This window comes from Lagenorhynchus albirostris, chromosome 9 (assembly GCF_949774975.1).
Source record: "Lagenorhynchus albirostris chromosome 9, mLagAlb1.1, whole genome shotgun sequence".
Lineage (NCBI taxonomy): Eukaryota > Metazoa > Chordata > Mammalia > Artiodactyla > Delphinidae > Lagenorhynchus > Lagenorhynchus albirostris.
In genome coordinates, this window is record NC_083103.1 from 100,806,694 (window position 1) to 100,820,240 (window position 13,547).

At 39.5% G+C, this 13,547-nt stretch overlaps 1 protein-coding gene across 1 annotated transcript in view; it reads right to left on the reverse strand.

The window, feature by feature from the left end:
- CDON (cell adhesion associated, oncogene regulated) overlaps positions 1 to 13,547 on the reverse strand; it is a 96,844-nt gene that overhangs the window by 37,756 nt on the left and 45,541 nt on the right. The window contains exons 8-11 of the mRNA XM_060160733.1: positions 9,554 to 9,907; positions 5,030 to 5,319; positions 3,257 to 3,431; positions 1,021 to 1,149 (exon numbers count right to left, since the gene is read on the reverse strand). Coding sequence (XP_060016716.1) covers positions 1,021 to 1,149; positions 3,257 to 3,431; positions 5,030 to 5,319; positions 9,554 to 9,907 — 948 coding nt within the window. The remainder of the gene's footprint in view (positions 1 to 1,020; positions 1,150 to 3,256; positions 3,432 to 5,029; positions 5,320 to 9,553; positions 9,908 to 13,547) is intronic.

Below are 13,547 nucleotides of genomic sequence, written 5' to 3' on the forward strand. Positions count from 1 at the left end.
CCACTGGGCCTCCTTCATAGCAAGTGAGTGATTTAGATATTTCTCTTTTGACCTCACAACAACAAGGGTGGAATCAAAATCACTGTTGTGGGTTAATTTGTCTGTCTTCCCTACTATATTGGTATTGGTTTAATTGTCTGTAACATCCACTATACTGTAAACTTCTCCAAGGGCAAGACTTATTTTATTTCTGCTGCTCCAGCATTTAGTACAATGTGTTAAGTCATAAGGTTTTTGTTCTTCCGATGTCAGTTTTATACCTATGAAGTTGACACTCCTATATCTGCTTAAGGAAGCGGAAAGGTTCCTCAGAAGTAAAAGGACTCAAGAAAAAGCAGCTCATGATATTGAAGATGCAGAGGTGCTCCAGAGGGGTGTTCAAATGTTGTGGCTTGCTTTTGTCTGAAACCAATGCATGGAAGACTATAAAAATAGGGAAGAGAAGCTTGAAAATTCTTAGAGCTCAGCAATAAAATGTTAAGCCTTCCCTAGATCACGAAAAGCACATTATGTTGTAACAGTAGAATTCATGTGTGATTAAGTACTAAAGAGAAGTCTTTTGAAAATTCTACTGCTATGGCATCTAAAAACTGTAAGATATAACAATAATGCTGAGTATGCCATGTAGTCCATTCAATTAAAAAAACTAAATCTTACTCTAGGTACCATCATACATTTTGACAAATCATTTTTTTTTAAAAAGTCAGATGTTCAGAGTTCAAATGTAAATTTGGTTTCCTTGCCAAGAGGAGACAGAAAACTTCCTTTTGTGAGTTATAAAAACTTAGTACCAAAACATTTTGATTTTGAGTTTAAATACAAACCATTGTACTGGGTTACCAAGATCTGAATATAGGACATTTAAAAAATGGTTGAAACAGAACTTAAAAGAGCTGTATGGTAGTATATAATCTGAATAGTAAACAAACACCCTGTGCCACTCCACCCCCAAATAATCTGAAACAGGTCAGTTACATCTGAAAACAAGCAAAATGAATAAATGAAGGGTCTTCTCTTTACCTCCACTGTGCCTGGAAGGATCTGTGAGTATCACTCCAAAGTTGTCTGCAGCCTCTGAAACAACAGGGCGCTTAGGGATGCCGACAGGTGGAGAGGAGACCTGAGTGTTTTTGGATGATGTTGTTTTCTCTAGAAAGATACAATAATAATATAATATAATATAAGCATCTATGTATAAATAAGAAAAGATACTATGAAACTCACCTGGCATATAGATATAAATATATAAACTTATCGTTACAGTGTCTAAAATTAAAACCTACATTGTACTTACTTAGCTAATATGAGGAATTAACTTTAAAAATTACTTTGGCTTTTTGTAGTACCTATAACTAAAATGTGTCTTTCTTCACCAGGCTAGCTTTAATTTACACATAGAGAAAATGACACAAGCGAAAAAGCCAAATGACTAGAGTGAAGGTTTTCAAACTATTCACTCATTTTTCTTTTTACTGTACATATTTCTTAATTCTGACACATAAATTCATTATTTAAGAGCTTCTGTTAAGCTTCTTCACGAGAAAGCTGTCATGTTAAGTTTTAAAATTTCAAGAGGCAAAAAGTGAAATTGGGTGATTGTTTTAAAACTGAAATACATACTTACTATTCAGTATTTGTAGGTCAGACTTTATAAACAACTAAGGACTAATTACGGAAGTTAACTCAAAATACATTTCAAATAAGAAATACTCATTATTTTTCAGGCCAGACTCACTAATTAGATGAAAGGGTCTTTTTCTTTTTTTTTGTTTTAATTAATTAATTAATTTTTTTTTGGCTCCACTGGGTCTTTGTTGCTGGGCGCGGGCTTTCTCTAGTTGCGGCGAGCGGGGGCTACTCTTTGTTGCGGTGTGTAGTGGCTTCTCTTGTTGTGCAGCACAGGCTCTAGGTGCGCAGGCTTCAGTAGTTGTGGCACACGAGCTCAGCAGTTGTGGCGCACAGGCTTAGTTGCTCCGCAGCATGTGGGATCTTCCCGGACCAGGGCTTGAACCTGTGTCTCCTGCATTGGCAGGTGGATTCTTAACCACTGCACCAGCAGGGAAGTCCGAAAGGATCTTTTTCAAAAGCCAGTAGACAATTTCTTCTCAATCATCAGAACTCCTTTTTAATACTGTGCCACCCTAAGAATACTCCTCTCTCCAGTTCCCATCTCTGCTCACTGAAGTCTTTTTGTTCATTTATGGCCAACCTGCAATGGCATCTTTTCAATCAAGCTACCCTCACAAGCTACCCCACAGAAAGGCTATCCTCTGGCATCTTCCCTGTAAGTCTTTCCTAGTCCTTGTCAGATCTGGTTTCTCTCCCTATTCCCTTGCCCTCCTCCAGCCTATCCTTACCCTACAGCCAGTATGTCCCATTGAAACACACAACAGATTGTGTCACAACTCTGCTCAAAACCCTCCAAAGCTTCTGGCTCACTCAGGTTCAAAGTCAGTGTCCTTGCAGGGTGGACAACCTACTTAGTGCTTTGGCCACTCTGCCAATTCCCTGAGCGTTCTCCCCTCCCCACGTACTTTACTCCCATCACTATGGCCCCTCAGTGTTCCTAGGGCACACCAAGTACACCCACCCCAGGGCCTTTGCACATGCTATCCTCTCTACTGGGATGTTCTTGCCCTAGATACCCACATGGTTTTCACGCACCTCCTTTAAGTTCTGCTCTGCTGTCAACTACTCATTGAGGAGTTCTCTGGCCACCTGCTCAAATTGTGACAACTGCTATCTCATAGACTTCCTATACTATACCCATCCCTTAATTTATTTCTCTTGTTAACACTCACCACCTACTAATGTTCTTATAACGTATCTCTCCCAACTAGAATGGAAGCTCCATGAGGGCAAAGTAGTATTGTCTATTTTGTTTATTGCCTGGCACAGAGAAGCCATTCAGTAAATATTAGCTGAACTGAAATTTTGCCTTGAGTTGGTATTTATGCATATATGTTACCTTTCTTAACAAAGCAGAAGCTCCATTAGGATGGATCTTGTCTTGATCATCTTCATCTTCCCTGCGTCACCTACCCTACTGTCTTACCTATAACAAGCCCTCAAAAATATCTGTGAAATACTGGATGGAATAGAAGAATACAACCATCCAAACGTGGCTTCGAAAGTTACTATAAAAGGTTTATTTAGTAGCACTATAAACAAGAATCTCTACTACCCCAAAAGACACTTATTATTAAAGTGACATCAAGACAGCCAACTCCTTCCACTTAAGGAAGATTATATTCACCTTTGCTGGTTCGGAAGGTGAGCATGGCAGGCTGTCCTTCACCTGCTGCACTCCTTGCCACCATCAAAACTTCGTAGAGACTCGACGGCTCCAGTTCCGTTAAATGGAGCTCATTTTCACTTCCTGGGACTCGAACTGTGTGCCATCTTCCCACCACGCCAACACCACCTTCCAGCTACTCAAGGGAAAATAAGGCATTTTTTAAAAAAAAACGAGATACAGGGCAGAAGAATCTTCCATTCCAACTAGATAAAAACTAGAAATCATTCAATTCCAGATGAATTTTGGGAAGTAATACACTATCAAAAGTGAAAGAGATGTAACACCTCTCCACATTAAGAAATAGAAGGAGCCCTATAGCAAGAACTTAGGGATTCTCACTGTGAAAAGATTCCTGCTCCATTAGCTGCCACTAACTTACGGCCTCAAGCAAGTTATTTGATCACCCAGTTTGTTTCCTTTTCTTATAATGGAAACAATGCTCCTTTCTTACTGGGCTAATGGGAGAATTAAATAAGTATACAATAACATGTATTAATGATAGTATATATTATGCATGATATATGATAAATCAAAATATATATTATGTATGTCTATAAATTATATAATTATTCATTATATATTTCCAACAGTCTTGCTTCATGTCTTGACACTGTTCAATGTGAGCTCGAGGAAACAGAAAGAGATCCAATCCGTTGGGTCTCGATTAATGGAACCAAGAGCCAACATTACATGGGAAGTTTCACGTGGATAAGAATACAAGTGAAACTATCCGCATCTAGAACCATCAGGTTACAAACGGTGAATAAACTCTCAAATATCACCATGTTAATTTTTCCAGATATTAAAAATATTACTATAAGGGGAGGGATGGAGTGGGAGGCTAGGGTTAGCAGATGTAAGCTTTTATATACAGGATGGATAAACAACAAGGTCCTACTGCATAGCACAAAGAACTATATCCAATATCCTGTGATAAGCCATAATAGAAAAGAATATGAAAAAAAGGATGTATCTATAGGTATAACTGAATCACTTTGCTGTACAGCAGTAGTTAACACAACATTGTAAATCAACTATACTTCAATAAAAAAATACCTAAAGAAAAAATATTACTGTTAAATGATGGATACCAAAATGTCTTGAACATAGAAAATTATTTTAAATATGAGTGCATCTCCTCCCATTTCATTTAGTCTCATTAAACAAAGAGGGGAGATTTTTTTTCATTTTGCTTTAATAGAAGACTGTGGATGAAAAACATCATCTGAAAAATCAACTGAGACAATCAAGGTTCATCATAATAAATGACCAAACAATGTAAGGTTTTAATACAATTAAGAAGAGAACTTGAAATGAAAACATTTGTCAGAGATTATAAGGGACAACTTTGTTCAAACAGTTATTTCTAATAAGAAACTGCTTTTTTACTAAATAAACTGCATTCTGCCATCTCAGAGAGGGAAGGAATTACTTTTTAAAAATTGGTTTATAGAATTTTATACCCAAGGGGTTAAAATATTTGATTAAAAATGTCTAGAAGCTACTGGGTTCTTAGAATCCCAATTTGAGGGGAAATTATTTGTACTTCATTCTTACTGCTTTTATAAGACTGGTAAATCCAGCATGATTGCTGGCATTTCTCTCCCAAACTCATCATCCTGGGACACTCCTGTTTCCTGCCACTCCACAAATGTGAAAGATAATAAGCATGTGTTATACACAGGATGTGAAGGTGTGGGAAGGGAAAGATGATAAATGAGAAGACATTACCTTTCGATACTTCACAAAATAGGCATTGATGGGCAGCCCGCCATCCTTCCCCGCCCTCCAGACCAGGTTGTACGTATCTGGTGTGTGCGTCTGTGGGGGGCTCAGAATGATGGGGGCATCGGGGACAGAGGCACCACTAGCATTTTTCTCTGATGATGATTCTGTAGCCCTGGAATGTTCCTTCAATGGAAATGAGCTCAATAGTCCAGTTTCTGAACCATCACTTTTGTCATTCTGAGTGGGATCAGAAGGTGTGACTAGTTCTGCTTTTGTATTTGTTTCAAAAGGAACTGCAGAGAAAGGGAGAAAGAAAAAGAGGAGATAGAAGAAATTCATTATTTCAGGGTCTCTCATACAGTGATCTAACACACTGTCAGCACGGTTTGAGCCCTAGAAGTTAAAGTAGGTAACATTTCAATTTATGATTCATGGAAACATCTAATCTCCAGTAGCCATCTCTTATTCATGAAGGAGCAAATTAATTGTCTGAAAAATCAGTTCTATGATGCAGGAGTTTAGTAGCTGAAAGGACGCCATTCTTCCTTGCTCGACACCAGCATTCCCTCTTTTACAACAGCAATTTGCTAGTGTAACCTCAGAAGATTTTAAGTTGGAGAACAACTTTAACTCTAGTTGGTAAACGAAACACAATGAGTAATGCATTCCCTTGGGAAAAAAGTAAAATAAATAGTAAAGAAAAGGTCAAGAGTCAGGCTATTACCTACTGGGTAGCTAGTCTCCAAAGATATCTCAATATTCACACCCTTGAGCAGTCCCCTCCCACGCTGAATCCCAGCTGCCCTGTGACTCGTTTTAACTGACGCCAGGCCCAAGAGAGGCTGCCCTCTTCCAGGCTTAAGCTTTAAGAAGGCCTGGCACCCCTACTGTAGTGCTGCCACATACAGATAGATGCCCAAGCTAGCTGTGGAGAGGGGTGATGGGGGGGGGAGGGAGAGGGGGAGAGGGGGAGGGAGGGAGAGGGAGGGGACGTGGGTGAGCACGTATGGTGAGGAGAGAGCAATTTATGAAAACAAACTTCCAGCACAATAAAACCCGAGGGTTGACAGCCTAGTTCCTCTAAAGCACTATTAATACTGGCAATGAAAAGTCTCCTACTTTTGTGGAGGAAGGGAGCTGAGGAAACAACGGCAGAGTTTCTTTTCCACAATGAAGTCGGATTCCTGGTGAAAGGTGGGAGTGTATTAGGAGAGCTACTGCAGTTTCACAGAGAACCGACCAAAAAACAGGACTAACAGTGGCAGATCGGTTCTCTGGTTCTCTGTTTGTTTGAAAGAGAGAAAAGGTGTCCCAGAAGCGTCCTCTGTCAAAGAAAACAAGAAGCTAGTGGGAAAATAATAGAGAAGAAAACTAATTAAGGTCACTGACACAGCTTCCAAATACTGCTCCTGGAACAGTCGTGTTTATCTAGTGAGTCAGAATGTGGGCTGGATGTGAAGGGTGTGGTGGAGAGCCTGTTAATGAAGAGATGGACTCTAGCAAGTAGAGGCAATTAGCTGTGGCTTAGGGCAGTGGACAAGGACCTTTTTATCATTAGTGTTTCATGGATCCTCTGGGCAGGTCACCACCGGGAAGTGGTATTTGGCTGTAGGAGAGTTTGAATACCACACGCCTCAGTTTATACAGAGGCGTGAGAAAAAATGTTATGCTACAGCCTGTGTCTACTGCAGAAGTATCAAAATTCCACTTGTGTTCAGGCTGCAATGAGACTTTTCCATAACTTTTATCAAAACGGGAATTCAATTAATTTTCTTCTACTATTCCAGATAACAGAATTTGAGCACTCACAGATACTAGATACAATTCATAAGGCCTTCACAGTACTTTCCAAAGGTTCTTCACATACATGATCTCAAGTTATCTTCAAAATAACTCTGTGAAATGGTCAGGAGAGACATCTAGCATTTTTTAAGGTAGAATGTTTTTTGAATTGGAAAACAGATTGATAAAACTCTGGCTTTCGAAGTACTATAACTATGGTAATGTCTATGAATTAATGACTCTGAGTTGAAACCAGTTCAACAGGGAACGGAACCAGATCTGCCAAAGTTGTTCCCACTGTGCCCACTCAAACCAGCAACCCCACCCTAAACTATTTAGGACCCCAGGCCAACTCCCATTATAGTTTTGAAAAGTTACAACTCACTCTACAAATATTTGTACATCCAGGACCTCAAAAACCCAAGGTCTCTGGAAAGAAAAAAAGGTGGGGGAGAGAGTCATCTTGCTTACCCCCCCTCCTTCATAACAAATAAAGTAAAGGCTGCCAGCATGCTAGAATTTAATAATAAGCTCAGATTCCCATGGGAAGAAGTGGGTTGTTATGTGCTGTTCTGAGCTTTAATAGACTCAGCTAGACTTCAGTAATTACTATAGAGCATGTAAAAGAAGCAACGAAGGACCACTCAGGTAGGATGTAGCTCATGGGGTTACTATACATAAAAAATGGTATTTATCAAGACATAAAATCCTGGGAGTAGGGGGATCTTAAAGATCTAGGAAGATCGAATCTAAACAAGTTATGTATCTTCTAAGGGCTTCAGATTTCTCATATTTAAAGTGAGGGGCTTCCCTGGTGGCGCAGTGTTTGAGAATCTGTCTGCCAATGCAGGGGACACGGGTTCGAGCCCTGGGAAGGGGAAGATCCCACATGCCACGGAGCAACTAAGCCCGTGAGCCACAACTACTGAGCCTGCGCGTCTGGAGCCTGTGCCCCGCAACAAGAGAGGCTGCGACAGTGAAAGGCCGCGCACTGCAATGAAGAGTGGTCCCCGCTTGCCACAACTAGAGAAAGCCCTCGCACAGAAACGAAGACCCAACACAGCCAAATAAATAAATAATAAATAAATAAAATTTGAAAAATAAATAAATAAAGTGAGGCAGTTAGACGACTAGATACTTACCTAGTTCCATCAGCTATGACTGTGATGTCTATGGCTCCCTTTACCCTTTATTTACATAAAATAATCACTTCAGGGGGGTCCAGTGGTTAAGAATCTGCCCTCCAATGCAGGGGACGCTGCAGGTTCGATCCCTGTTTGGGGAACTAAGATCCCACGTGGCGCGGGGCACCTGAGCCTGCGCGCCACACCTGCTGAGCCCGCGCGCCACACCTGCTGAGCCCACGCATTCTGGAGCCTGCACGCCACAAATAGAGAGCAGCCTACGTGCGGCAAAGAAGAGCCCGCATGCCACAACGAAAGATCCCGCAGGCCGCAACTAAGACCCGACACAGCCAAATAAATAAATAAATTTTAAAAAATAAAAAATTTAAAAGAAAATCATTTCAGCCAAATGATACCCAAGCAGTGCCTGCATGACAGCTGTCTTACGGCTAACAACATTGAGCAGAGCCACTCCTATGTTTGCTTAGCAGAACAGATATATAAACACACACATACACATACATATACACATCCATATGCGTGTATAAATTTATGCAACACTTAACTACCTTCATTATTTAAGGATTATTAAGGTCTACTAGTAACAGTAACGATTTCTTCTTCCCTAAACACTACCAGAAGGGGTAATTATAATTTAATAATAATTAGATGGTAATAATTGTAACTTAATACGTAGTATTTATTGAAGGCATTCTACTTCCAGACATCATTCTAAGCACTTTACAGGTACAGACTCCTTGAATCTTCACACCAGCCCTATGAGTGGGGCACCCTCACCAATGCCCCCTGATATAAGATTTGGATGTGGATTAAGTCAAATTTGAATTAATTTGAATAATACTGATATTCTATATACCAGTACTCCAAATTAAGTCATCATCACTCAAAATCAGTAAAATATAAAGAATATTAGGGCTTCCCTGGTGGCACAGTGGTTGACAGTCCGCCTGCTGATGCAGGGGACACGGGTTCGTGCCCCGGTCCGGGAAGATCCCACATGCCGCGGAGCGGCTGGGCCCGTGAGCCATGGCCACTGGGCCTGCGCATCCGGAGCCTGTGCTCCGCAATGGGAGAGGCCACAACAGTGAGAGGCCCGCGTACCACAAAAAAAAAAAAAAAAAAAAAGAATATTATATTATACACCCTATTAGAACAATAACTTTGAATACGGTTGAGGCAAATATACAGATGGGTGTTGTTTGACAGTACACAGGACTCAACATTCCCAATAAAAGCCAACTCTTTAGACTGAATACTATCCTTACTAAGGGCCCACCTGAAAATATTTGCAACGATATTTGTAGCTTAGAAAACCAAAAGTATTAATGCCCCAAAGAGGTCATACCTTGGGCTTGCTCCCAAATGAAAGTGTCCTATAGAACAACTACAAGCTTAACAAACCCACCAGAAGTGGAGACCAAAGTTCATCTGGTTCGCATAAGACCAAATACCAAAAAATGCAATTCTACATTTCACTGTTGTTGGTAAATACATATATATTTAGAGGTTGCTACACTCATTGAAATCTACTTCAAATCGCTTTATCCCCTACTGTCAAAGGAAACCATTCACCTGGGAAAAGATACTAATGGCAACTCACCAACAGTGAGGACGGCTTCCGACTGTGTGGTGCCGTGTGCGTTTGCAGCTTCGCAGGTATACTTCCCAGCGTGTTCCCGAGTAACAGCCTGAATATACAGAGAGCTTGAGCCAGCCTGGGACATGATGAAGTACACAGGCTCCAGGTCAGAACCCCCAGGTCTTGATAAGTGTGGTTTCCGGGATTTAGATCTAAGAACTTGAGACAAATGGCTGGTTATCAGTCCATGCCTGCCGTACCAACGAATGGCTGGAACCGGCACCCCGGAGGCATTGCAGGAGAAAGTCACGGAGCCTCCAGAGGCCACCTCTGCACTTGCTGGTGCCGTAATTATAACAGGCTTGAGTCCACTGTCTGTTAAAAAAAGTAATTCACGTAAATTAAGAACATTATAGTATCTACAATGCAAAATAATTTCATCCTATTACGTAAATGTTGTGTCGTGCGCAAGTAGCTGTCTTAGAAACATCTTTTATGTGTGTGTTTCTAAACAGTGTTTTACATGCAGAACAGTGTGGTGAACATGTGCATTCACTGAAGGAACAGTGCTTGCAATGTCGTTAGCAAGTAGTAATGATCATAGTCACAATTAGAACAAAGATATCTCCTTCCTTGTTAGTTCGCTTCTCAACTTTCACCAAGTAAAGCAGTCAATCAAAAGTAGAATTTTTCATCGTGTGGGCTCCTAGACATTTCCCACATAGGTTGCCTGTCCTTCAGAAAGAAAGGAATGTATATAAAGGAATCCACAGAGAGTTTTCCAGTTTGCATGCTCAGCGCATCTGACCACTGTAAATCCAGAACACGTGAGGCCAAAACCTCAGACTTTAACATGAAAAAGGTGTAAAGAAGTATAAAACTAAATAATAGTCCTTCAAAAAGACAGTCAATTCCAGGGCGCAAAAATCTGATCCCAAAAATCCTGGGAGAAAAACCTGTTCTGAATTACGGTTGACAAACATATTTCTGACCAAATACACGAACAAATTTTTGTTCCTAAACAAGTGGCACCGACTCTTTCCTTCTGGTCTCAGGTATTTTTTTTGGGGGGGGGCGGTATTTTCAAGTGATCTCACAATGGAATATCGATTACAAATGACATTTTCTCCAGCACATCTTTCTCCTTTTCCAGTCCTACTTCCTGTGTTTGACGAAGTCTATCAACAATGATCAGATTTCTGAATTTTTACTAATCTAAGAAGTGTAAAATGCTTTCATGGGTCATAATCTGCATTTCCCTCAGTACTAATGAGGTTGACTATCTTTTCACGTATTTATCTGCCACTCATTTTTCCTCCTCTGTCAAGTGCATTTTGTCCATTTTTCTATCGGATCCTTTATCCTTTTTGTAATGGTTCTGAATTCTTTGTAAGTACTAGGTACTGCTCTTTTGCTAGTTACATATGTTACTAGTATCTTCTCTCAGTTTATTGCTTTGCTTTTCATTTTTAATGGTATCTTTAAAAAATAAGGATGCTTTAATTTTAATGTAGTCATACCAATCTTTTCTTAAAAATTAGCCTCAAATGTCTTGTTGAAAAGTTTTACCCAGATCATATAGATATTATTCTATATTTTCTTCAAAAACTTTGCCATTTTGCCTTTCATATATAGGTCTTTAATCCACTGGAAATTTGTCTTTGTGTACAATGTGAGTTAGAGATTTAATTTCTTCTCCATTTTGATAAGCAATTATCGTACATCAACTCTTGAAATGGATATCCTCCCCTTGGTGATCTGCAATGCCACCTAAGTCAAATCCTTAGTGCAAATCCTTGTTGGTGGTCTCTGTCTTGTTCCAAGAGTCTATTTGTCTGTTCCTGCACCAATAATACAACACTGTCTTAATTACTATAGATTTTTGTGTATATTCTAATATCTGGTAAAGCAAGGTCCCCACTTTCTTGTTCTTCTTCTTTTAGAGTGTCTTTTAAATTACTTTTTCTGTCTGTTGCTAATTGTAATGGTTAATTTTCTGTGTCAACTTGACTGGGCTAAGGGATGCCCAGATAACTAGCTGTGTTTGTGAGCGTGTTTCCAGAAGAAATTAGCATCTGAATTGGTAAACCGAGTATAGCAGATGGCCCTCTCAATGTGGGTGGGCACCATGCAATCCGTTGAGGGCCTCAGTAGAACAAAAATGCAGAGGAAGGGCGAATTCTCTCTATGAGCTGAGCCATCTTTCTTCTGCCCTAGGACACTGGACATCAGTGCTCCTGGACCTCTGGCTTTTGGACTTAGATTGAGACTTATACCATCACTCCTCCTCCCACAGCTCAATTGCACCATTGGCTTCCCTCCTTCTCCAGTATGTAGATGGCAGACTTGTCCTCCATAACTGTGTGAGCCAGTTTCTATAATAAATCTCCTCCTATGTGTATATTATAGATCCTCTTGTGTTTTGTTTCTCTAGAGAAACCTGGCTAATACACTCGTACATAGAAAGGCAACATTCTTGTTTATTGGTCTTTATCCAGCCACCTTGCTAAAAGCTTTTATTATTTCTAACAATTTGCCAACAAACTATTGAGGATTCTCTATATTGACAACCATAGCAGCTGTGAATGAATAACGACTGAGTTTTCTTTCTCTCTTACCCTTACATCTTTCATTTCTTTTTCTTGTCATTCTGTACTGATGCGAATCTCCACTATGATGACAACTAAAAGAGATTTCAAAGGGAATGCTTCCTGTGAGTTTTTGTTAGATACTCTTTATCAAGTTAAGAAAGTTCCTTCTATTTCTGTTTTCCTAAAAGTGTCTATCATAGATACTGAATTATGTCAGATTTTTTTTGCTTCTATGGAGATAATCATATTGTTTTTCTCCTTTATTCATTAAATAGGATGAATAATACTTTAAATTTTCTGATTGATTACTGGAATAACTCCTTAGTTAAACTTTATCTTTACTGATCCTATTTTATCTTCATTTTCTATTTAATTGATTTCTGCCCATATCTTTATTATCTCCTTTCTTCTGTTTTCTTTAAATCTATTCTCTTATTTTACGTAGTTCACTAATTTTCAGTTTTACTAGCTTTCTTTTATAAGCATTTAAGGCTATAAATTCTATGTTCCTTTTTCCTATATCCCACACAATTTGACACTCATTATCATTGAAAGAATTTTAAATTTCCATTATGATTTTTGACCCAGCTATTGAGAAATATAATTCTAAGTTTCCAAATACATGCCATTTAAAAATTATTTTTTGTTATTAACATCTAAATTAATTGCACCAAGTTCAGAGAATTGGTCTCTATCATCCTGATTCGTTGAAATTTGAAATATTTATAACTCTCAGACAAAAGATTAATTTCCCTAATATATAAAGAACTCCTATAAATAAGAAAAAAGACCAACAACCTAATTTAAAATGGGCAAAAGACAATGAACAGGCAATACACAGGAAAGCAAATTCAAATGGCTCATAAACACATGATGAGATGCCCAACTTCATTCATAATAATAAAAAATATATAGATCAAAAGGTACTTTTTTTTTTGCGGTACACGGGCCTCTCACTGCTGTGGCCTCTCCCGTTGCAGAGCACAGGCTCAGTGGCTATGGCTCACGGGCCCAGCCGCTCCGCGGCATGTGGGATCTTCCCGGACCGGGGCACGAACCCGTGTCCCCTGCATCGGCAGGCGAACTCTCAACCACTGCGCCACCAGGGAAGCCCCAAAAGGTACTTTTTTAAAAACCTATCAGATTGGCAAAGACTAAACAGAAATTTTGACACCACCACACCTTGGTGAGGATATGTGGAAACATTGCTAGTGGGAGTGTAAACTAGTAACTATTTTGGAGAGCAGTGATATCTATCAAAATTACCAAGACATACATGCTTTTATTCAGCAAGTTCATTTCTAGGAATTTATGTTAGAGATGTTCACACATGTGCAAAATAATCTATGTAGAAGGACATCCACTGTAGACTTCTTGTAATAGTGAAGGATTAGAAACAGCCATCAATGAGGTACTAGTCAAAT